Source organism: Nomascus leucogenys, chromosome 2 (genome assembly GCF_006542625.1).
Source record: "Nomascus leucogenys isolate Asia chromosome 2, Asia_NLE_v1, whole genome shotgun sequence".
In the NCBI taxonomy this organism is placed as follows: domain Eukaryota; kingdom Metazoa; phylum Chordata; class Mammalia; order Primates; family Hylobatidae; genus Nomascus; species Nomascus leucogenys.
The window spans coordinates 151,829,456-151,855,038 of record NC_044382.1 but is presented as its reverse complement, the minus strand read 5'-3'; the positions used below and the strand labels follow the sequence as shown (position 1 = coordinate 151,855,038).

At 53.5% G+C, this 25,583-nt stretch overlaps 1 protein-coding gene across 2 annotated transcripts in view; it reads left to right on the top strand.

Moving 5' to 3' along the window:
* Nucleotides 1-11,284, top strand: part of C2H16orf74 (chromosome 2 C16orf74 homolog) — a 42,533-nt gene extending 31,249 nt beyond the window's left edge. For both annotated transcript variants that reach the window (XM_030819678.1, XM_030819687.1), the window contains exons 3-4: nt 8,506-8,649; nt 10,739-11,284. In XM_030819678.1, coding sequence (XP_030675538.1) covers nt 8,506-8,649; nt 10,739-10,797 — 203 coding nt within the window. In that variant the 3' untranslated portion in view covers nt 10,798-11,284. The remainder of the gene's footprint in view (nt 1-8,505; nt 8,650-10,738) is intronic.
* Nucleotides 11,285-25,583: the final 14,299 nt, after the last annotated feature.

Below are 25,583 nucleotides of genomic sequence, written 5' to 3'. Positions count from 1 at the left end.
CTCATCCATAATAACACAAAGCTTTCCCTGTAATTGGAATTAAAAAAAAAAAAAAGATTAAACGCATCTGGAACCCTTGGAGGAATTTATCAGTTTGCTTTTGAAAGACCTGTACTAAATCCAGACACCCGGTCATCTCTGAGGGATTAGTGTCAGCCCCGCTCAACCCCTGTGGCCCCTGTGTTCCTGCCTCAGGGCCTTTGTGTGTGCTGTGGGTGCCTTGGGGATTTCTCCTGCCACTTTCTGATTGACCCCTTCTGAGAAGCCTTTTCCAGCTCCCAGTCTCCCCTAAACCCTGCTTCTCCCCGCTGTGAGCAGGCTTATCATCTGCCCCTAGTCCCTGCTTGAACTGACCCACGATCTTGGAAATATCTTTGTGCTTCCAGCCCCCAGAGCACAGGCTGTGCATGAAACCCTGCGTGGCTCCTGCAAGGGCCCTGACTTCTCTGTGCCTCAGTGTGCCCGTCTGGATGATGGGGGCTGCCTCACTGAGAGGATCAAACGATCAGTGCCCAGAGGCATTCACACAGTCCAGCCTCCCACAAGCACTGTTCTCAAAGCTCAGCATCTTGGGCCCCTCCCAGTGATGGCTTGAATCACTGGGGACCCTCCTGCTTTTTCTCCAGTTGACCCTGACATCTTGGGGACCCCATTCCTGCTACTGAAGCCTGGACCGGAGGTGTAGGGGGAAAGGCACGAATAAACCTCTGTAGAGGCGGTTCTTTCCTCAACAGTGTCTGCAGCACCTGGGGCCATGCAGGGCACACAGCAGGTGCACAATAAATGCCTGTTGACTGGCCACCTCCCTGGCCTAGGCTCAGAGCTGGGGCGTTACACCTGTGTTGTAAAGGAGGGTGACATAAGCTGGCTCTCCAGGTGAGAAAGCCCAGGCCGAGAGGCAATGTCATAGCAGGAAACAGAAGTGAGAGTCAGATGGGGGATGTCCTCCTTCCCAAGCCCCTGGCCATTCCCATAGAATAAGGGAAAATTGTGCCCCAAGAGTCAGGTTGGAACCAGGAATATTTTGTGTAGCACCCACTCCAGCCGTGTGACCGCAAGGGGGCGACAAGGCCCTCAACCCACACTCAGGGGGCTGTAACGGTAGCCGTTGGCACCCAGTAGGTGCTGAATGTTGAAGGAATCAATGAATAAGTGCCCTGAGGACAATTACACCTGCGGTTCAAATCACGTGATGTGAATCTAAGCTTAGTATCAACTCATGATCTGAATGACAGCTTGTGTTTATTGCGTGTGCACAGCAAGGCCAGCACTGGGGTTTTCTCATCCACAAAACGCATGTAGAATCATCGCACTGCCTTGGCTGGAGTGAGGACTCAAGTGTGGTCCTTAACCTCTCGTGTCTGCCCACCCGGACCTGGGCATTGCTATTTACCCCAGTTCTGCAGGTGAGGAAGCAGATGCCCCAAGAGGTGGGGCCACTGCCCAGGTGGACTGTAGCCCAGTGGGCCATCTGGCCGTCCGTCGCATCGAGGGTCCAACAGGCTGGAGCCCTCTGTGTGTGTGATGGTGCCTTGGGGAAGAGGGCGGGGTCCCATTCAGGGCCTCCAAGTGCAACGTCTGGGGTGCAAGCCCGAACACTGTTTTTAAAAGAATCAGGCTGCGTGGGGTGGCTCATACCTGTAATCCCAGGACTTTGGGAGGCCAAGGCAGGAGGATCGTTTGAGCCTAGGAGTTCAAGACCAATATAGTGAGGCCCTGTCTCTACCAAAAAGTTTAAAACTTAGGCAGGTATGGTGGAGAGTGCCTGTAGTTTCACCCAGCACTTTGGGAGGCCAAGATGGGAGAATCGCTTGAGCCAGGGAAATCAAGGCTGCAGTGAACCTCAGCCACAGAGAGAGACTCTGTCTCAAAAAAATCAATTAATTAATTAATTTAAATGAAATGAAAAAGAACCAGTAGAGGGCGCACGTGAGCCGTGATGCCAGCGCTTGCTCCAGTCTCCAGCGGGTGTCTGCGGTGACCTCTGGGCGGCCCGGAGTTCACCAAGAGCTGGCACAGGAAATGGTGCCCTGACCCCAGGGACCTGGGCATCCTCCACAGAGCCTGGATGTGGCATCTCGGGCACGGGCTTGCCTGGCTCAGGGCTTTTGAAGGATCAGGGCTGCTGATCCCAGCAGTGGTGAGGGCAGTGGGGCCTGGAGCTGTGTCAAGCCCCAGCCCTACTCCCCGGGCTCTGTGTATTCCCAGCACGTCACCTCCCTTCTCCAAAGCTCAGTGTTCTCTTTTGTAGCATGGGCGTGATCCTAGTGTTCTCCCTGAGGGATGGTGTGAGGGTTGAATGCAGGAGTGCGAATGGCAGGCTCAGCCCAGAGCCCAGCTCCGGACGCTTAGGAAATGGTGGTCTCAGCGCAGAGGCGGCACAGCACCCCCAGCTCAGGCCCCCCCAGGCCCCAGCCAGCTGGCTTCCCGAGGGCCATTTCTCCCCACACTTGGCAGCCCCACACCCCACACGTGGCATTTCCTGCAAGGCTGGTGTCACAACAGTTTTACAGCCAGGGAAACTGAGGCTCCAAGAGTAAAGCCACCTGTTCCCATGGTGGCCCTAGCTCAGGGGTTCCCATCCCCGGCTGTTAAAGTCACCTGGGAGTTTTTCAAAATCCTGGCGCTCCTCACGGAGCCTTGAATCAGCCTGTCTGGGCTGAGGCCCTGGGTAGGTGACGTTAACTTCCCAGGTGATCTCAATGGGCAGCCGCGATGGGAACCGCTGTCCTGGAGCTAGGACGGTGCAGAGCCGGGTCTCAAAGCCTGTCCGACCTCGCCACGCCAGCACCCACCTATGTAACCCATGTGGAAAGCCAGCTCCAGGGGCCCGGGTTCTGTGGTCTGGTCTGCGTGGCTCTGCCCGCACTGCAGAGGACAGTGCATGGCCGCAGAGCAGGGGTCAGGGCCTGGTGACCCGGAGCACGAGGCTGGACTGCCTCCCCAGAAGTGGGAAGGGCTTCCCGCACAGGCTCCATCCTTCTGAAGCCTTGGGTCCGGCCTGGGTCTCTGGGATCTGCTCCCTTCCTTCTGGAATCCCAGGCTCAGGAAATAGGCTTTTAATAGCCCGAGGCAGGCACGTAATTAACAAATAACAATTCTGGCCTTAGCACAAATGAGCTCCTTGTCTGGGGCAGGGCTGGCATTTGGTTTTTAATCCCCAGCATTGGCTTCATCCTCCTGAGAGCGTTCCCTCCTGTTTGGCCACCTCTGCTGCTGACGCTGGGCAGCCCCTGGGGATATGAGAGGGGCTGGGGTCTCTCCCTCCTCCCTGCCTGCCCTGCCCTCTCCCTCCCTTCCTCCTCCCTCTCTCCTTCCTCCTCCTTCTTCCCTTCCTCCTCCTCCTCCCTCTCCCCTGTCTCCTCCCTCCTCCTCCTCTCTTCCCCTTCCTGCCCTGTCTTTCCTCCTCCCTCCTTTTCTCCCTCCTTCCCTCTCCCCTTCCCTCCCTCTGTCCTCCTTCCCTCCCTCTTCTTCCTTCTCCCCGTCTCCTCCCTCCCTTTCTCCTCTCCTTCCTCCCCTCTCTCCTCCTCCCATCCTCTCCCTCCTCTCTTGCTTCCCTTCCTCCTCCTCCTCCCTCCCTCTTCCCCTCCTCCCCTCTCTCCTCTTCCCTCCCTTCCTCCTCTCTCCCTCTTCTCCCCGCTTTTACTCCTCCCTCCCTCTTCTCCTTCCTTCCCTCTCCTCCCTCCCTCCGTTCTCTCCTCCCTCCTCTCTTCCTTTCCTCCTCTGCCTCCAACCCCCTCTCCTCCGAGACTTCTGCCTCTCCAGGGCTCACTGAGAATCTGATCCTTCCAGATTATATGTGTAGGTTTTGTCTTCAAGCTCCAGACCACGTTAAAATGCAAATGTGGGGTGTTTTATTTTAGAATCTTGGAGTATTCACCGAGGAAGGGGTTTGGAGAGTGAGCAGGGAGGCTCCCTCCTGTTACAGATATGATCATCAGCGATTCCTTTTGTCGGGGGCCTCCGCAAGGAGCTCTTTGTGGATGATAATAGAGAACACTTATGGGGCAGCTGGCTGGGCGAAGGGCTTTCGTGAATTCATTCATTTCCTCACACGCAGCCCTTCAAGAGGGGGCTGCCCTGCCCACCTGCAGCTGGGGTTGTGGCTGTGGCTTTTGTTTTTGGCATAAACAAGCCTCAGGCTTTCGAGGTTCTGTTATTGCCAGCGTGTCCTAGATCCCAGCTCCCCTCCACAGCCAGTGCTGGATGTTAAAGGGCAGGGATTGGCAACCACAGCCCTGAGACCCGATCCTGCCTGATGCCTGCTTTTAGAAATAAAGTTTTATTGAGACAGTCATGCTCGTTCATTTCCACTTTGTCTACGGTTGCTTTCAGGCTGCCGTGGCAAAGCTGTATGTGTAGTTTGTGTGGCCCACGGAGATCAAATATTTCCTGCCTGGCCCCTTGCAGAAAGTTTGCCAGCTGTTACATAGGATTATGGCCACAGGAAGCACCGGCTCTTGGGGTCAGCCAGATTCCAGTTTGGGGATGGATCCTGGCTCTGCCTCCCACTAGCTGTTCAGTTGTGTGTGGATATTACTCTCTTAGGTCCCCAGTTTCCACATCTGTAAGACGGGGCTGGTGACACCGAGCACGGTGGCAATGGAGACTGAAGGAGCGCACGTCTACAGCCCCAGTAGCTTGTCTGGGCAGTGGCAACACGTCCGTTTGTTTGTGGTTGTTTGGGGTAGGGGCGCCTCTCTCCAAGTAACTTCCTTCGATTTGTTTCACACTCTGGGCTTCTGTGCAAGATTGCAGGAGAAACGCTCTCTTCTGTAAAGAAGGTTCAAACCCCACTGTATTAGACCTGCTTCGGGGGGGCTGTGTGGGTACCGCTGAGGGGCTCAGAGTTCTGTTGGGCTGAGGTGGCCTCTTCCCTCAAAACTACCCAGTAGTCGGGGGCCAAGAGTCTTCCAAGGCCGGGCACGGTGGCTCATGCCTGTAATCCCAGGACTTTGGGAGGCCGAGGCGGATGGATCACAAGGTCAGGAGTTCAAGACCAGCCTGGCCAATATGGTGAAACCCCGTCTCTAGTAAAAATATAAAAATTGGCTGGGTGTGGTGGCAGGCACCTGTAGTCCCAGCTACTCGGGAGGCTGAGGCAGAAGTATCGCTCGAACCCAGGAGGCGGAGGTTGCAGTGAGTCGAGATCAGGCTCCTGCATTCCAGCCTGGGCGACAGAGCGAGATCCGTGTCAAAAAAAAAAAACAAAAAAAAAAACAGGGGGCGGAATCTGGACAGAGACAAGACGCAGGGGGACTACAATGTGAAGGCAAGAGGCAGAGACGGGGTGAGGCTTCTACGAGCCTAGGAACGCCAGATTGTCAGCAACCCCCAGAAGCCAGGAGAGGGACTTGGAACATTCTCCCTTGCAGCCTCCAGAGGAACCAGCCCTGCCAGTACCTGGATCTGGAACTTCTGGCCTCCAGATCTGTAAGACAATGAATGTCCATTGTTCCAGCCACCCAGTTGATGGTGCTTTGTTGTGGCAACCCCAGGAGACGAAGGCACTGGGGCTCCTCTGGAGGCTGATTGATTGCTCACTTTGGAGCTCAGGCTGCAGGCTGGCGTCTCTCCGGCCATGACCCGGAGCCCCCCTCCATCAATCACGCCTTTGGACACCCAGTGTAACCACAGCCCCTGGCAAACAAAGACTCTCCTATCAGGCAAGATGTTCCAAGGGCTTAAAGAGCACCTCCCAGAAACCGCGGACAGAGACCAGACCTCTTTTTAGGCAAGGTTAAATTCTTTACTACACAAAGGGCCCAGAGAGGAGGTGCAGTGCGCCTGGGGTCACACAGCTGGTGGCCTGATTCCAAAGCCAGTGTGCCTGCTGCTTTCAGTTTTTCTGAGCCTACAGCCTTGGTCAAGCTGCAGGTGAACCGAGAATTTGCCCTGAATGGCATGGCTCCACGTCCTCTAGGTGTACCTGCTTTTGTGGATTCAAACAGATCATCCCTGATGGCCCAGGTGTAACCTGCCTCTCAGAGGAACACCCCTTGGGTGAACAAAGGTTGCCCTGAGAAGCCCCCTGTGATTTCCCCACACCCTGGTATGAGATTCCCACTGTGCACCTGCCATCCCTTCCTACTGGGGTCAGGGAAAGATTTGCTGACTCTATCAGTCATCTATCACTGCATAACAAACTATGCCAAAACTTTGTGGCTTAAACACCAAAACTTTATTATCTCAGAGTTTCTGTGGGTCAGGAGTTGAGGAGTGGCTTATCTGGGTGGTTCTGGCTCAGGGTTGATCATGATGTTACATCCAAGATATCAGCCAGGGCTGCAGTCTCATCTGATGGCTGGACTGGGGCTGGAGGCTCCACTGCTGAGGAGGCTCCCTCGTGGCTGTTGGCTAGAGGCCTTGATTCCTCACCCACGTGGGCTTCTCCACAGGCTGCTTGAGCATCCTCCTAACATGGTGGCTGGCTTCCCCAAGAGCAAGTGTTCCAAGAGAGAGCAAGGAAGAAGTTGCAGTGTCTTCTATGACATCACTGTGGAAGTCACACACCATCATGTCTGTCCTATTTGTTGGAAGAAAGTCACTAAGTCCATCCACACTCAAGGGCTTAGACTCTGCCTCTCAGAGCCATATTTCAGAACCTCCACACTGACCCTACAATGGTCACTTAGGAACATTGTCCTAATGGTCAAGGGAGGCCTGAGAACAGTAGGAAAAATATCCCCCCAACCCCTTATTACTCAGCTTCTCCTGTTGGTCAGGGGCTCTGATACTTGAGCTTATTTAATCCCAGCCTGGCACTGTTTGGGGCAAAACCAAAGTGATAGGGCATAGAGACAAGGATTGTAACACCTAGCTTAATGCTGCCTGAACGGTTTTTGGTTATGTTTATTTATTTATTTATTTTGTTTTTTTTTGAGACGGAGTTTGACTCTTGTTGCCCAGGCTGGAGTGCAATGGCACAATCTTGGCTCACCACAACCTCTGCCTCCCGGATTCAAGCAATTCTCCTGCCTCAGCCTCCCAAGTAGCTGGGTTTACAGGCGCCTGCCACCATGTCCAGTTAATTTTTTTTTGTATTTTTAGTAGAGACGGGGTTTCTCTGTGTTGGTCAGGCTGGTCTCAAACTCCTGACCTTAGGTGATCTGCCCGCTTCAGCCTCCCAAAGTGCTGGGATTACAGGTGTGAGCCACCACGCCTGGACTTTTTTTTTTTTTTTTTTTCTCAAGATGGAATCTTACTCTGTCATTTACACTGAAGTGCAATGGTGTGATCTCAGCCTACTTCAACCTCTGCCACCCGGATTTAAGTGATTCTCCTCCTGCTTCAGCTCCTGAGTAGCTAGGATTACAGGTGTGTGCCACCACACCTGGCTAATTTTTGTATTTTAGTAGAGACAGTGTTTTACCATGTTGGTCAGGCTGGTCTCGAACTCCTCACCTCAAGTGATCTGCCCGCCTCGGCCTCCAAAAGTGCTGGCATTACAGGCGTGAGCCACCGCCAGCTGGCATTTGAAATTTAAAGCACTCCTACTTACTCTGTCCCGAGCATGCACTAGGCTCAAGGGAAACACAGATGAATGAAATAGAGGCTGTCCTCCAGGTGTTCACAGCAAATAGAGGCAGAAGTAAAAACAAATCATGTCATTCATTGATGAATGACTGAGTGCAGATGGGCAAAAAAGGGAGCAGCCAGATCTGCCGGGACACCTTTCCCAAGGAAGAGCTGTCTAATCAGAGAGCCCAGTGTGGGCAGACAGAGGCTCAGGTCCTTAGCTCGGCTGTCACAGTCTCTTCCCTCTCTGAGCCTGTGTCCTCACCTATAAATTGGGATCATACCACCTTCCCTGCTCCCAGGACCAGTGTGGGCATAGGGGAGACACAGGGTTACTCTACAAGGTCCGAGCCCCAGGGAGGTTCCTGAACCCTGGGAGGGGTTCCTCTTAAACTTAAGCAGTTCCAGGGTCCGATTCACCCAGAAGGATCCAGCATCACTGGGCTGGGTCCCGTCTCAGCCTCTGGCAGCACCAGAAAGCAAGGAATCTCAGAGGCCCCAGTCCTGCAGCTCCTGGGCTTTGAAGGATAAGCAGGAGCTTGTTACTCAGGCAGACGAAGAAAGAGCATCCCAGGCGGGGGGAAAACAGCATATGCAAAGGCACGAAGGGGCCGCAGGAGCCCACGGAGTCTGGGGAAGTGTGAGCACTTTGGAGAGTAGGGGTTGGTGGCTGGGAATGAGGCTGCAGCTGGCTGGGCCACATGATAAATGCTGAAAACTGGACCCAGAGGCCAACTAGCCTATGAGCAGCACTTCCCAAAATCTATTTCCCGACTCATGGTTCTGTGAGATGTGACGGGGGCTCCTTTTTCTTTCCTGAGACTCCGGTTTTCATCTGTGATGCGGGGACAGCTGCGCCCCTTGCTGCGAGGCCTCAGGACTCAGGTGATGGTGAAGGGAGGGTGGCGCCTGCGGTTCCCAGCGGCCACTGATGCCTGTCTCTCTGTCATGTGTATGTGCGTGTGTGCTCCACGCCTGGCTTCTCAGGCTTTCAAATGTGTGTCAGCAGCAGCAGCAGCAACCACGACGAGGCCCCCGTCCTGAACGACAAGCACCTAGACGTGCCCGACATCATCATCACGCCCCCCACCCCCACGGGCATGATGCTGCCAAGGGACTCGGGCAACACAGGTGAGGCCGTCCCCTCCGCTGCCAAGCCAGGTCGGGTCTCGGGGCCCGGTGCAGACAGCTCTCGGGGGCGTCCTTCTGGGCCACGGGGCCGTGCTTGCGTCCCCACCTCCCCCTGGGTTCATTAAACATTTATGGTCAGACCTGTGTACACTGCACCGTGAGCCCCCTGCCACGGCGCCAGCCTCAGCACGACGCGGCGTGTTAAGTAATTAGTAGACAGCCCCTGCCAGCAGCCAGGACGCTTGATGGATGGGGCCGGGCTGGCCTGCCACGCCGTGGCTCCCGCCAGCCAAGGTAATTGATGGATGCTCCTTCCCCTGCCAGCGGGAGGACCGCTGCTCCATCTTGTTGGCTGCTGCAGTTTGGCTTGGCTGGACAGGACAGACTTGGAAACACAGCCCATGCCCAGGCTGGGGCCAGACCCTGGGCCTTCCAGATGCAGCTCACTGCTGGGAGCAGCAAGGAAATAGAGTTCTTCCCAGGGAGAGGGTGAGGAGGTGGGAGACAGAGCCCCAAATCGGCAACCCCACCTGCCTCTCTGTGATACCTTTGGAGCTGGTGGGACAAATTGTTCATGCATTCATCGAGCAGAGATTTATTGAACTGGGCCTTCGCCAGGTGCTGAGGCTGCTGCTATGATTAATAATAATATAGTAATATTGGGGATGGTCATGATAGCACTGTACTGAGTGTAATGAATGGATTTTCTTATTTAGTTCTTACAGAAATTCTCAGAGTTCAGAGTTAAGTACAGATTTCATCCCCATTTTATTATTTGTATTTATTTATTTTTTTGAGACGGCGTTTTGCTTTGTCGCCCAGGCTGGAGTGCCGTGGTGCAATCTTGGCTCACTGCAACCTCCACCTCCTTCATTCAAGTGATTCTTCTGCCTCCGCCTCCCGAGTAGCTGGGATTACAGGCGCCCGCCACCACACCCAGCTAATTTTTGTATTTTAGTAGAAATGGGGTTTCGTCATGTTGGCCAGGCTGGTCTCCAACTCCTGACCTCAGGTGATCTGCCCGCCTGGGCCTCCCAAACTGCTGGAATTACAGGCGTGAGCCACTGCACCCCCATTTTAGAAATGGGCAAACTGAGGTTGAGAGAGGGTGAGACACTTGCCATGTAGCTAGTCAGTGGTGCAGCAGGTATGCAGCCCCAGGCTGTGTGATCTGCCCTTCACCCCGTGGCCCCCAGGCCGGATGCCCTCCCCGCAGGTGGCATCAGTTAGCTGACAGCCATCATGACATGGGTCTCGCTAGGCCCATGCAGGGGACATGGCACCCATGAGGCTGGTGTAGGGTGTGTGGAAGGCTGTCTGGGAGGGGGAATCCATAGGCCCTTCCAGATGTCCTGAGCTTGGGTCTCCGCTTGCCCAGCAGAGCAAGTGACTGGGAGAAAGCTGTCAGGCCCCTCTAGGTTGGGCCAGTGCAGGTGCTGGGTGGGGAGCCATGGTGGGTGCAATGGGGCGCATTCCTCTGTGACCTTTCCAAGTGCCTGGCACCAGGCTAAATGTTTTTCACAAATCTCATTTGATTCTCATTCCAACCCTTATCTCTAGTTTAGAAATGGGGAAACAAACAGGTGCAGAGAGGGACAGTGCCTCGGCCAGGGACACACAGCAAGGTGGGAGCAGAGCTGGGCTCCGGCTGCAGTGCTTCTCCTGCACCCCAGTGCTGTCTAATCAGAGAGCTCAGTGTGAGCAGACAGAGGCTCAGGTCCTTAGCTCGGCTGTCACAGTCTCTTCCCTCTCTGAGCCTGTGTCCTCACCTATAAAATGGGATCATACCACCTTCCCTGCTCCCAGGACCACCAGCGTGGGCATAGGGGAGACACAGGGTTACTCTACAAGGTCTGAGCCCCAGGGAGGTTCCTGAACCCTGGGAGGGGTTCCTCTTAAACTTAAGCAGTTCCAGGGTCCGATTCACCCAGAAGGATCCAGCATCACTGGGCTGGGTCCCGTCTCAGCCTCTGGCAGCACCAGAAAGCAAGGAATCCCAGAGGCCCCAGCCCTGCAGCTCCCAGGGAAACGGGGCTTGGTGTGGTGGGGGCAGGGTGCATCCAGGTTGTCCATCCCCTCTTTCTCCTAGTCTGGCTGGATGAGACAGGGTCGTGCCCGGATGATGGAGAAATCGACCCGGAAGCCTGAGGAGGTGTCGTGGGTTTGCCTGGCTGGCTCCTGCTCCGTTGTCCCAGCTTCAAGTGTCTGGGGGCGTGGCTGCCTGGGGCAGGTGTGCTGAATACCCTGGATGGGAACTGAGCGAATCTGGGCCTCCGCTCGGAGAGACGTGGCAGGACCAGCGAGGAATCCAGCCTGCCCAGTTCCAGAACAGTGTTTCCCAGGCCCCGCTGAGTGGACCGGACCTCTGACACCTCCAGGTTCTTGCTGACTCCGGCCGGGTGAAAGGGAGCGCCATGGTCCTGGATGTTGGGGTCCCAGGGAGAGGCTGTCTTCTGGACAAACACACCATCCCAGCCCCCAGGGCTGTGCAAACACATAAGCACAATCAAGAACTTCTTGCAGGTGGAGTGGCTGTTTTTTATAAGTTGTTTTACAGATACAGAAACAGTCCAAAACGAGATTTATCATTTCTTTTTTGCATTCTAAATAAAGATCCTCTGTAACAAATAGTGAATCCTTTTTTTTTTTTTTTTGAGATGGAGTCTCGCTCTTGTCTCCCAGGCTGGAGTGCAACAGCGTGATCTAGGCTTGGCTCACTGTAGTGTCGCCTCCCAGGTTCAAGCGATTCTCCCGCCTCAGACTCCTGAGTAGCTGGGATTATAGGCGTAAGTCACACCGCACCCGGCTAATTTTTGTATTTTTAGTAGAGACGGGGTTTCACTGTGTTGGTCAGGCTAGTCTCGAACTCCTGGCCTCAAGTGATCCACCCACCTCAGCCTCCCAAAGTGCTGGGATTGCAGGCAGACCATGCCTGGCCACAAATGGTGAATCCTGCTTCTTGGGTCAGGAGGAGGCGATGGAGCATGCCAGGTAAAGCGTGGGTTTAAGAGAGATGCTTAACATGGAAGAGCCAGTCTGGTGTGTGCAGGCCATTGTGGGGGTCTCAAGCCCCTCCATTTTCAGTCTGCTGTGTAGGCTTCAGCGTGGCCCAGCCATGGGCTCTGCGGTGACATGGACCTCGTTTGAGTCTCAGCTGTAGGGTCCTAGTAATAATACATCTCTAAGGTGAGAGGCGATGTTGTGTTGGCTTTTTTAAATCACATCACATCAGGGCCGGGCACAGTGGCTCACTCTTATAATTCCAGCACTTTGGAGGCTGAGGCAGGAGGAGCTTGAGGCCAGGAGTTCAAGACCAGCCTGGGCAACATAGTGAGACCCTATCTCAATCAATCCCAATAAATACATAGCCGGTGTCCCCGTCTTCCCATAGAGCACTCTCATACTGGTGTGCATGTGCGTGTAGTGTGTGTGCGTGTGTAGTGCGTGCGTGCATGAGTGGGCATGGGCATGCATGTGCAGATGTGTGTGTGCATGTGTGTGGCATGTGTGTGTGTGGTCGTATGTGTATGTGCATATGTGGGTGTATATGTGTGATATGTGTGTGTGTGTGTATGTGGGTGCGTGCATGTATGTATGTGTGTGTGTGGTGTGTATTCATTTTCTCTGTTTTTTTTTTTTTTTTTTTTTTTTTTTTTTTTTGAGACAGTTTCGCTCTTGTTGCCCAGGCTGGAATGCAATGGTGCGATTTCAGCTCACTTCAACCTCCATCTCCCGGGTTCAAGTGATTCTCCTGCCTCAGCCTCCCAAGTAGCTAGGATTACAGGCATGCACCACCACGCCCAGCTAATTTTGTATTTCTAGTAGAGACTGGGTTTATCCATGTTGGTCAGGCTGGTCTCGAACTCCTGACCTTAGGTGATCCGCCTGCCTCAGCCTCCCAAAGTGCTGGGATTACAGGAGTGAGCCACCGCGCCCGGCCTTTTTTTTTTTTTTTTTCTTTTTTGAGACAGAGTTTAGCTCTTGTTGCCCAGGCTGGAATGCAACGGCGCGATCTTGGTTCACTGCAACCTCTGCCTCCTGGACTCAAATGATTCTCCTGTCTCAGCCTCCCGAATAGCTGGGATTACAGGCATGCGCCACCACTCCCGGATAACTGTGTATTTTTAATAGAGATGGGGTTTGTCCATGTTGGTCAGGCTGGTCTGGTACTCCTGACCTCAGGTGATCCTCCCACCTCGGCCTCCCAAAGTGCTGGGATTACAGGTGTGAGCTGCCGTGCCCAGCAGTGTGTGTTCATTTTCTGTGGCGTCTCCTGAATTTGGTTTTCCTTGTGTCTCAGGATCCCTAGAGCAAAGCCTGAGCCAAGGCTTTGGGTGTGAGGGGTGGATTTGGAGGTGGCCCCGGGACACAAAGGTAGGGGAGTGGGGAGGGGCACTTCAGGGGTCCCCAAGACCACCCTCAGGTCTAATCATCCACCAGAAGAATGTCATGGTGATGGCTTATTATGGCAAGCAGATACAGGTTAAAATCAGCAGAGGGCGGGAGAATGCAGGAGAGGCCAGGCACAGGCTCCCAGCCGTCCTCTCACAACAGAGTTGGGGAGAGTGGGAAACTGCTAACTTCTCCTGACCATGATGTGGGACAACACGCACCGAGCATTGCCAACCGGGGACGCCCCAAACCTCAGTGTCCAGAGTCTTCGCTGGGGCTTGGCCACATGGGTGTGACAGATACCACATGGCTGGCCTTAGTCTGCAGCCCCTCCAAAGGTCAGCTGACACCAGGTAGCCCAAGGCCCCACCATAAATTCCACGGTTAGCCTAGACGATCCTGTGTCGCCCAAGACCTCGGCAAACAAAGACAGTCTCATCAGGCAGGACACTGAAAGGGCTAGAGGTGAGGAGGGAAAGGCCAGGCCTGTCTCTGGGCATGGCTGATCCTTCACTGCACAAGAGGCCAGGCAGGGTGGGAAGGAGTTTGTAAGGTGCCGTGGGGCCTCTGGGGAGGTAGCGTGGATCCCTTCAGTGAGGGGATCCTCGAGGAGTGAGATGTGGGGTCTGCACCCTCCCACTCCCACTCATTGCTGGCCAAGAGCAGCTTCCAGAACCACCCAGGATTCCCAGCCTGTCCACCCACAGACAGCAGTGCTCGCAGAGGCCATGTGGGCACACACCAGGCTCTGAGTCCCAGGGATACGGTGGGCCCCACGGCCAGGGCCAGCTCTCTGGATTTCTCCTGCACACTGCCACGGGGCCCATCTCAGAAGGCCCACACTGGGTTCAACGCTCTGCTGTCGCACCTTGAAATTCTCAATCAGGGTCCAGCATGATGGCCCATGCCTGTAATCCCAGGGCTTTGGGAGGCCAGGGTGGCTGGATCACTTGAGCCCAGAAGTTCGAGACCAGCCTGGGCAACATAGAGCCCCATCTCTACTAAAAATTTTAAAAATTAGCCAGGTACACACCTGTAGTCCCAGCTACTAAGGAGGCCAGGCTGGGAGGTTCACTTGAGCCTGGGATGTTGAGGCTACACTGCACTATGATGGTGCTGTTGCACTCCAGCCTGGGTGGCAGAGTGAGATTCTATCTCCAAACAAAAAAGAAGGCCGGGCGCGGTGGCTCACGCCTGTAATCCCAGCACTTTAGGAGGCTGAGGCGGGCGGATCATGAGGTCGAGACCATCCTGGCTAACACAGTGAAACCCCATCTCTACTAAAAATACAAGAAAAAATTAGCCGGCTTGGTGGCGGCCACCTGTAGTCCCAGCTACTTGGGAGGCTGAGGCAGGGGAATGGAGTGAACCCGGGAGGCAGAGCTTGCAGTGAGCCGAGATCACGTGCCACTGCCCTCCAGCCTGGGTGACAGAGCGAGATTCCGCCTCAAAAAAAAAAAAAAAAAAGAAAGAAATTCTCAATCATGGCTGTGCAAGGGGCCCTGCGAATGTGATATGGCCAGTCCTGCTTCCAGCTCACGTGAACATCTGTGTGCCGAGATGCAGCTCAAATGATGTGATGGCATTACACCCACCTGGGGGGTTCTGCCCACTGTCCCCCTCAGCCCATCCTCCTGAGAGATTCACACGTTTTCTTTCTCATCCTTGGAGGAACCAGCCCACATCCTGGGAAATGCGAAATCGTTTTAGCAGCCTGGCACTGGCGTCTAAGCTGCTAAGCCACTGCTGCATCCGGCTGCAGTGTTTTGTCTTGAGATGGAGTCTCACTCTGTTGCCCAGGCTGGAGTGCAGTGGTGCGATCTCAGCTCACCACAGCCTCTGTCTTTTGGGTTCAAGCGATTCTCGTGTCTCAGCCTCCCAAGTAGCTGGGTTACAGGTGTGTGCCCCCCCGCCCATGTTCGGCTAATTTTTGTATTTTTAGTAGAGATGAAGTTTTACCATGTTGGCCAGGCTGGTTTTGAACTCCTGACCTGAAACCATCTGCCTGCCTCAGCCTCCCAAAGTGCTGGGCTGACAGGAGTGAGCTACAGCACTGCCTCCAGTTTTTAAACTTCTGTATTAAGGTATTACCTGGACAATTAAGTACAGCCAAACATCAACCTGTGGCTCACTCAGGTGTGTGTGCATGTTCACCATGAAACCACCTCCCTGAGCGAGACAGGACGTCGCTGTGACCCTGACCACGGGCTTCACTGGGCCCTTGGAGAGGTCATTGCTGTCCTGGGTCCCTGACCATGGGTTCCTCTATCCTGTTCTCGCCCTTCATATACATGCAATCTTACTACAGTGGACTGCCTTAGCTGAGTAACTGTCTTAGTCTGTTCCTGCTGCTACAAAAATACCTTAGGCTGCGTGAAAACAATAAAATGTATGGCTCACAGTCTTGGAGGCGAGAAGTCCAACATCAAGGTGCCAGCACATTTGGAGTCTGGTGAGGGCCTGTTCTCTGCCTCAAAAGAGGGCACCTTCGTACCGTGTCCTTGCCTAGTGGAAGGGGCGAGGCAGCCCACTTTCGTCTCCACCCTCCTGACTTAATCACTCCCCCAAAGCCTCACCTCTTAATTCTGTCACAGCGGGGTTGGGCACAGTAACTCACACCTGTAGACCCAGCACTTTGCGATGCTGAGGCAGGTCGGTCACTTGACCTCAGGAGGTTGAGGCCAGCCTGGGCAACATAGTGAGACCCCCGCCTCTACAAAAAAAAATCAAAAAATCAGCTGGGCCTTATGGCATGTCTGTGGTCCCAGCTACTCAGGAGGCTGAGGCAGGAGGATTGCTTGAGCTTGGGAGGTCGAGGCTGCAGTGAGCTGTGATCGTACCACTGCACTCCAGCCTGGGTGCTATCGAGACCCTGTCCCAAGGAAAAAAAGAAAAGAGAAAAAATAATCCTATCACATAGGAGATTAGTTTCCAATATGTGAAGTCAGGGACGACCCCAACATTCACACTATAGCAGTAAGATAAGTGGCTCGATTTAAAGGTGGTTTTAGGCCAGGCACGGTGGCTCATGCCTGTAATCCCAGCACTCTGGGAGGCTGAGGCAGGCAGATCACTTGATACCAGGAGTTTGAGAGCAGCCTGGCCAACATGGCAAAACCTCGTCTCTACTAAAAATACAAAAATTAGCAGGGCGTGGTGGCACACGCCTGTAATCTCTAGCTACTCAGGAGGCTGAGACACAAGAATCACTCGTACCCAAGAGGTGGCGGTTGCAGTGAGCCGAGATCACTCCACCGCACTCCAGCCGGGGTGACAGAGTGAGACTCTGTCAAAAAAAAAAAAGGAAGGAAGGAAGGAGGGAAGGAAGGGAAGGAAAAGAAGGAAGGAAAGGGCATGCCTGCTGATGCTTGATGCTTGCCTTCTCTTCTACTTCTGTCCTTCACTCTGCTGCCTGCTCAATCTCTGTGCCCTCCACTGCCTGCTTAGCAGCCTCCAAAAACTCTCCACACTCCCTAAGAGGCCAAAGGGTCGGCCTTGCTCACCCTCCACTCCAATCAAGCTGAACTCCTTGATTTTCCTTGTACGCATGCCTCTTGTTCTGATTACCGTTGCTGCATAACAAATATTTAGTTTGAAACAACAACAGTCATCTGTTTCGCCCACACATCTGCAATTTGGACAGGGCCTGAAGACAGAGTTTGTCTGTTTCATGAGACACCAGCTGAGACATGTATGTCATCTGGGGCTAGAAGATCCACTTCCAAGATGGCACACCCACATGGGCAAGCACCTACCACGTGGCTGCCAAGTTGGTTCTGGGCTCTTGTTTTTCTCCACAAGAACCTCTCCCTGGGCGGCTTGGGCTTCCTCACAGCATGGCAGCTGACATCCAAGCAACAGCATCTCCAGAAAACCAGGTGGAAGCTGTATCGCCTGTGACGACCTAGTCTCTGAACTCACATCACATCACTTCTGTGGTCGTCACGGGCCTTCCTAGATTAAAAAGGAGGGAACATAGGCACCCCCTCCTGATGGGAACAAAGTCAAAGGCGTAAGTAGAGCACAGGCTGAGTGCAGTGGCTTCTGCCTGTAATCCCAGTGCTTTGGGAGGCCCACGGAGGAGGATCACTCGAGGACAGGAGTTCAAGACCAGCCTGGGCAATGTAGTGAGACCCTGTCAGTACAAAAATAAAAAATAAAAATAAACTGGGTGTGGTAGTGTAGACCCACCAGTTGGAGGCTGTAGTGAGCTGTGATCACACTGCTGCACTCCAGCCTGAGTGACAGAGCATTAAGACCCTGTCTCTAAAAAAAGAGGAGGAGGAGGAGATAGGAGGAGGAGGAGGAGGAGCAGGAAGAAGAAGGAAAAAGAAGGAGAAGGAGGAAGAAGAAAGAGAAAGAAGAAGAAGAAAGAAGAAGAAAATGTGGATGGGAGATGTTGTGGCCCCATTTGGAAACTACAACCTGCCACCCGGTTCAGGCAGTTCTTCTCCCTGGGATGCCTTTGCTCCCAACCCCAGCCTCTCTGCAAGGTCCAGTTCCATGGAAGCCTGGTGCCCCTCTGTGCCAGGCCCTGCCAGCAGAAAGCCTTACTGTCTTCCAGCTGCCATAGCACGTGTTCCCTCCCTCCCCTGTGAGCGGGGTGCCCTTCTGTTGTTTTGCAGTCACTGATGTGCAGGACATTACAGGAAGAGGTGCCTTGTCACTGGGGCTCACAGCCTAAAGCTGATCAACTTACCAACACCCCAGGAACTCCTGCCACTGTCTGTAATAAATAAATTTCCTAGAGGTAGTGACTTAGGCTCACACATCGGTATACTCCCAGCACCTCGATCATAGGCGCTACCGTATTTATTTATTTAGTTTTTGGTTTTTGTTTTGTGTTTTTTGTTTGTTTGTTTTTTGAGACAGTCTCACTCTGTTGCCCAGGCTAGAGTGCAATGGCGCCATCTCGGCTCACTGCAACCTCCACCTCCCAGGTTCAAGCTATTCTCATGTCTCAGCCTCCCAAGTAGCTGGGATTACAGGCACCCACTACTGGCCTGGCTAATTTTTTTTTTTTTTTTTTTTTTTTTGAGACAGAGTCTCACTCTGTCACCCAGGCTGGAGTGCAGTAGTACAATCTCAGCTCACTGCAAGCTCCGCCTCAAGGGTTCACACCATTCTCCTGCCTCAGCCTCCTGAGTAGCTGGGACTACAGGTGCCCGCCACCATGTGTGGCTAATTTTTTGTAGTTTTAGTAGAGACGGCGTTTCACTGCTGGCCAGGATGGTCTCGATCTCCTGACCTCGTGATCCACCCGCCTCGGCCTCCCAAAGTGCTGGGATTACAGGCGTGAGCCGCCGTGCCCGGCCTAATTTTTGTACTTTTAGTAGAGATGGGTTTTTGCCATGTTGGTCAGGTTGGTCTCGAGCTCCGGACCTCAGCTGATCTGCCTGCCTCAGCCTCCCAAAGTGCTGGGATTACGGGCGTGAGCCACCGCACCCGGCCTTGTTTTGTTTTTTAGAGACAAGGTCTTGCTCTGTCACCCAGGCTGAAGTGAATAGTATGATCGAACTCTGGGGCTCAAGCAATTATTCTGCCTCAGCTCTGGGATTACAGGTGTGCACCACTGCGCCCGGCCCTTATTTAGCATTCATATTGCCTGCTGTGTACCAGGCACTGCACTTAACACTTGACAGATATTTTAACTCACATAATTCTCATGGAAACCCTGAGAGATACTGTATTAGTCAGTTTTCTTTTTGCTGTGTAACAACCGCCCCCGCCACCTCCCCAAACTCAGTGGCTTTCAACAGCGAGCACTGATTCCTCACTCACAGGTCTGTGGATTGGCCGTGGCCTTGCCAATTGGCTGCGAGGAGCTGGGCTTTATCAGCTGCAGCTGGACTCCAGTTTCCTTCAAGCGTCCTCTCTTTTAGGAACCAACCAGAGGATGTTCACTCACTCAGTGGGTGGCAGAGGCACAGAGCACAGGCTGAGCCAATGCATTTGCAGCTTCTGCTTGCGACACGTGCTCACATTCCCTCAGCCAACCAAGTCACATGGCCAAGCCCAACACTGTGAGCCGGGAAGTTGCATGGCACAAGGAGGGGACAGACAATTCTCCTAAAGAGAGGGAAAGGTGAGTTGGAAACAATAACCTAATCTCCCACAGGTCGGTGCTCTTATTACCCGCATTTTACAGATGGGGGACTGGAGGCACCTAGAGGTTAAATCATTTGCCCAAGGTCATCTGAGGTAAGTAAGTGGCAGAGGTGGGATTCAAACCCAGAGCCTGTGGTCTTACCACCCAAGGAATCTGCATCTCTTGCGCTTGTTGATTGGCCAGGCGAATCGTCGCCCCCTTCCTTCTGGCTTCTCAGAGCCCCTTCTGTCCACCTAGAAGCCAGGCTGGATCCTCTGCCCTCCTCTTGAATCCAGGGGGGCTCTGGGTCTCAGGGTTGCAGGAAACCTCACGCCTCTCTGAATACTCCTCAGCGGTCTGTCGTGACTGGTCACCAGCTTGCCCTAGGATTCTAGGGCCCACAGCAACCTGGCTGAGGGCTCTGAGCTGGGGACACAGGCGGGAGGGCCATCTAGAGGCTGCAAGGCCCCAGGACTCTGGGTGTGGCTTTCTCTCGGGGGCCTGGGCTGCGTTTACTTCTCTCCTAGAGGAACTGGGGACCAAGGCATGCACAGCAATCCCCAGCTTTGGGCCTGGTGTGGCCAGAGGCCTCAGTGAGGTCAGCGTTTGGGAGGTGTTACCCCACGATGATGTCTGCTGAGTAAGGGCAGAGAGACCCTTCCTGGTGACAGCTGCCCCCTACGCTGCCGTCAACCCTGTAGCGTACCCACTGCACAGCTCCTCTGCCCCTCATATGCTTCCCATAAGCTCTGCCTCCCCTAGGAAGGGAGGGGCTTGGCGGAGGGGGGCCTGCTCCGCGCCAGCTCTCACACAGGAAGGCATGGGAGCTGGGGGAAGGGCACCCACTGCAGCCCTGGCACCGGGGAGTGGGTAGGAGCAAGGGCTTTGGTGTCAGCAAGCTCCCCGTTGTGCTGTGTGATCCTGTAAAGTCATTCAACCTCTCTGAGCCTTTTCTTCACCTATAAAGTGGGGATAGTAAGTACCTACCTTATGGAAGCATATAAGGCTTGTGCGAAATCATCCATGTAGCCCATCCACCGCCACGTGGAGTTTGGCACGGAGCAAACAGTTTCTAAATGGAAGTCATCTTGATCAGGTGGGCTGCCAACCTCTCTGAGCCTCAGTTTGCTCTTCTAGGGAATGGAGACAATGCAACGGGAATCTGAGGTTTGTGTGAAATTGTGCAAATGCATGAATGTGGGCTGGGGTAGTAAAAGGGAGGGCCCCAGAGCAGCCCACCTGGAGTCCTATCTGGTGGATGTGCCCGGTGCCCATCCATTGCTGTGATGCCAGCAGCCCACTGCAAGCATCCTCTTCCTTTCCAAGGTTCTGTCTGGTGCATGAATAGGTGTGGCAGGGGTGGGGGCTCCTGAAGACCAACCAGGGGTACTAGGGACCTTAGACTCTCGCGAGCAGCCTGCACCCCATATCAGGAGGGGTCAATAGATAAATACCCCTGCCTCCTTGCCCCTTAGCGGTGGTGTGGTGGGCAAGTCAGAGAAACTGTTCTTCTCACACTTTCACGTGCTGTCAGTGGAGATCTGGTTCAAAGGCAGAAGTCCGGGCTGGGGTCTGTGATTGTGCATCTCCAGCCAGCTCCTGGGGGGTTGGCTCATGCCGATGCTCCACGGGCCACACTTTGAGTAGCGAGGCTTCATGGCTGCCCAGAGGTTCCCGGTGGAACTGAGCCCTGGTTGCCGGCTATAAAAACCTGCTCGCTAACCTGAACAGGCTCCTTCTCAAGTTCCCGGTCTCAACCTCCCTTCCTGGGACTGCCTTCTGAATAAACCACTTCCACTTGGATCCTGTTTGGGGACCCAACCTCAGATGACATTCCCGCACTCCACCTATCAGCCGATGGCCTCGAACAAGTCACTTGGCCTCTCTGAGACTCAGTTTCCTTAATCTTCAAATGGAGACAGTAACCAGAATGTGCAGAAGATGGCGTGAATGAATACGCGCTAGGAACCGGAAACGCTAGCCCCAGCGCCGATGTTTGCACAGCTGTGCTGGAGAAGAGGAAGGCTGATCCACGTTGCCACAGGGTTGCTGCGGTGTTGGGCTCTCAGTGAACTGGACGCTTCATCAAAGGCTGGGGTTGCTCTGTAGGTGGGGGTGGGTACCTCTTTGGAGCAAATCCAGGGTGAGGCTTTATGTTGAACCCAAAACATCACTCCCCTATCTTATTTTTTGTCTGTTCTTCTTTAAATACGTCCTGGGGGGAGTGGTTCCTAATGTCTGCAGTTTATTTTTCATTTATTTTTAATGCCAAAGCCAAGCATACTGATTAAAACCAACAATAAAAAAGCTTCGTGAATGGCTCCCCCAAAGTGTGTGTTGGGGGAACATGGGGCCATAGCAAATGGCAAATGAAGAGGAAATAGATGGAAATTAACAGCACTGGCTGCCAGCAAAGCCCGTTAACCCTAACCCTGGTGTGTCAGGGGAAAGTTCCCAGGTTCCAAGAGGCGAGGGAACGTTCTGGTCTTGAAACTTGGGATTCATGTTGTATTCCTCTAGGAAGGGACGTTGGGAGGGAGAAAAGTGTGAAAACAGATGGAAATGTAATTTTTTAATGACAGCAGCAGATGGCAAAAAGACACAAGAGTGTATTCACACCATGTCGGAGCCATTTGAGAACGCCTGGCCCAGCCGTAATGTGCGCGGCGGGGCTGTCATGATGGCTCCCCGGCCAAACCCAGGAGCCGGCGCGCTGCAGGGAGGAACATGCCAGTCCCCCGAGGAGGCGTGGGACGCGCTGCCAGGCTGCGCAGAGCTACAGGTAGATGGGGAAGTACCTGTGGCCACCTGGGTTGGATCTGGAAGCTTCCCTGTGCCTGGCTCTTCTGGGCAGAGTGTAGATGGTCCATGGGCTCTAGTTTCAGACAGACCCCACTCTTGGTGTCTTGGCTGCTCGGCTCACCTGCCTCCAAGCGAGTCTCCTGCTGCTATACTGCATCCTACCCTCGACTTCATGCACCCCAAATTCTCTTCTAAAGTGTATATCTAGGCTGGTCATGGTGGTGTGCACCTGTAATCCCGTTGTTTTAGGAGGCTGAGGCAGGAGGATGGGCTGAGCCCAGGGGTTCGAGGTTGTGGTGAGCTATTATCATGCCACTGCATTCCAGCCTGGGGAACAGAGCAAGACCTGGTCTCTAAAATAAAATAGGCTGGGTGTGGTGGCTCACACCTATAATCCCAGCACTTTGGGAGGCTGAGGTGGAAGGATTCCTTGAGCCCAGGAGTTTGAGACCAGCCTGGGGAACAAAATGAGACCTTGTCTCTACAAAAAAATCAAAAAATTAGCTGGATATGGTGGTGCATGCCTGTGGTCTCATCTACACAGAAGGCTGAGGCAGGAGGATCACTTGAGCCCAAGAGGTCAAGGCTGCAGTGAGCTGTGATTGCACCACTACATTCCAGCCTGGGTGGCAGAGTGAAACCTGTCTCAAAAATACTAATAAAATAAATAAAATGCAGCTCTATCAAGTCACCCCAGTGTTTCCTATAATGAGATGGCTTGCCTTAAAGGGCTTCCCACTGCCTTCAGGATCGAGTCCAAGTTCTTCAAAGTAGCTCGCAAGGGCAGGCCCCTTCAGGCTGGCCCCCACCCATCTTTCTCGCTTCACCGCTGGCCCCTGCCCTGGTGGGATGCTGCACTCAACGGGAGAGGAACGCCTGGCAGGACTATTGAGAGACAAGCCCTGCTACTGCCTAGAGGACACGCTACTGTCTATTGAGGAACGCTGTGCCAGACACCACTAAGGACTTTACCTGCGTCAGTCCCTTTAAGCGTTGCAACACCTCCAGGAAAAGGTGATGTTCAAAATAAGCCACAGGTGAAGTGGTAGAGGGCCCAGTCCATCAGACCCACTGCTGCTGGCCAGAAACACTGGGCCATGGGCACGAGGTGGAATCGCAGGAAGTCACGTGGTTGCCCCCCTCGCAGACCGAAGTGCGCTGCATGCCCAAGTCTCTCTGCAGGAGCCGCAGAGGTGCCTACAGCGCCTGGAACACAGCGGGACGCCCCGCTTGGGAAGTCATCCTTTCCTATTCTCAGGGCCCTGCTCCGTGCCATATCTCTGACTTGTTTCAGTGAAGGCAGAGCAGGAAGAGTTACCCCCGAAGAGGTGATTTCCATTCTGTGTGTCTTTTTGGCTGTGTCACTGTTTTTCTAGCCCCCTACTCCGCTCAGTGATGACACCACCAGCTGCTAGCTGCTGCTTTCCCCTAAGCTCCCCCAGGAGACCCCAGGAGACAGGCTGGGCTCACTTTATGCCACAGCGGTGGCTCCTAACCTTGTCTGAGGAGTCTGGAAAATTCTGTTGCCCCGGCCCTGCCCCTGGAGGTGCCGATTTCTTTGGTCAAGGAGGAGGCCGGGTCGTGGGGCCGGTGGTTCTACTGCACGTGGGGCTGGGAGTTTGAGGAGCCTCTCCCCCATCTCCTCGTGTCTTCACTGTAACTCCTCATTTTCCCGGGCCGCTGGTCTCCTCACTATAAGAGGGTGAATTTAGGGTTGAATTAACACACTCTGTGCAGGTGGCCCACAGGTGCTCAGCCCCAGAATGACCTGTGCAGGTACATCGGGGGGCAGGCCTCTCCCCAAGTGCTGCCAGCCCAAAAGTCAGACACATGCTTGAGTGGCTCACAGAGGACCCGGTCCCCTTGCAGGCACTCAGTCTCAGGGGCCACCTTGCAAGTGCCGTTTCCCACATGCTGGGTGACACATCCCATCGTTGCTGAAAGATGGCTGCTTTAAAATAGCACGACCAAGTCTCATTTTTGGAGGACCATTTGGCCTGTCTACATTCTAATGTCACCAAAAGATACTCTAGTGCCGATTATCCCGAAATAGGTTCACAGCTTCACGGTGTTATTGTTTTAAGGCTGGGTGTGGTGGCTCCCGCCTGTAATCCCAGCACTTTGAGAGCCCAAGGTGGGAGGATCGCTTGAAGTCAGGAGTTCAAGACCAGCCTGGACAACATAATGAGACCCCCCATCTCTACACAAAATACAAAAATTAGCCTGGTGTCGCGATGCGTGCCTGTAGTCCCAGCTACTCAGGAGGCCAAGGGAGGAGAATCACTTGAGCCCAGGAGACTGAGGCTGCAATGACCTGGAATCACGCCACTGCACCCCAGTCTGGGCAACAGAGCGAGACTCCATCTCAAAAAGCAAAACCAAAAAAGAAACAATAACAACAAAAAAAAACCACCCGCAATAAATAAAATAGTTTATTTATATTATATTATATTTATTTATTTTTTTGAGATGGAGTCTTGCTCTGTCTCCCAGGCCTGAGTGCAGTGGTGTGATCTTGGCTCTCTGCAACCACCGCCTCCCAGGTTCAAGTGATTTTCCCGCCTCAGCCTCGTAAGTAAGTGGGATTACAGGCGCCGGCCATCATGCCCAGCTAATTTTGTATTTTTAGTAGAGACGGGGTTTCACTATGTTGGCCAGGCTGGTCTGCAATTCCTGACCTCAAGTGATCCACCCGCCTCAGCCTTCCAAAGTGCTGGGATTACAGGCGTGAGCCACCATGCCCAGCCACTCCCATGTTTATTGCAGCACTATTCACAATAGTCAAGATATGGAATCAACCTAAATGACCATCAACAGATGAATGGATTAAAAATGGGGTACAGGCTGGGCATGGTGGCTCACACCTGCAATCCCAGCACTTTGGGAGGCCGAGACAGGTAGATCACCTGAGGTCAGGAGTTTGAGACTACCCTGGCCAACATGGTGAAACCCATCTCTACTAAAAACACACACAAAAAAACTAGCCGGGCGTGGTGGCACATGCCTGTAATCCCAGCTACTTGGGAGGCTGAGGCAGGAGAATCGCTTAAACCTGGGAACTGGAGGTTGCAGTGAACCGAGATCATGCCATTGCACTCCAGCCTGGGCAACAAGAGCAAAAGTCTGTCTCAAAAAAAAAAAAAAAAAAGAAAAAAAGGTAGGTATATATACACCATGGAATACTGTTCAGGCTTAAAAAAGGAGGAAATTCTGTCATTTGTGATAACATGGGTGAACCTAGAGGACAGTAGGCAAACTGAAATAAGCCAGGCACAGAAAGAAAAATAATACTGCATGATCTCATTTATATGTGGAATCTAAAAAAGTTGAACTCCTAGAAATAGAGTGTAGAATAGAATACCAGGGGAGGAAGGGAAAGTGGGGAATGGGGAGATGGGGGCCAAAGGGTACAAAATCTCGGTTAGACAGGAGATCTGGCCAGGTAGGATGGCTCATGACTGTAGTCCCAGCACTTTGGGAGGCCCAGGTGGGAGGATCACTTGAGCCCAGGAATTTGAGACCAGCCTAGGCAACATAGTGAGACCTCATCTCTACTAAAAAAAAAAAAAAAAAAAAAAAAAAAAAAAAAAAAAAAAAAATTAGCCAGGGATGGTGGTGTATGATTGTAATCCCAGCTACTCAGGAGGCTGAA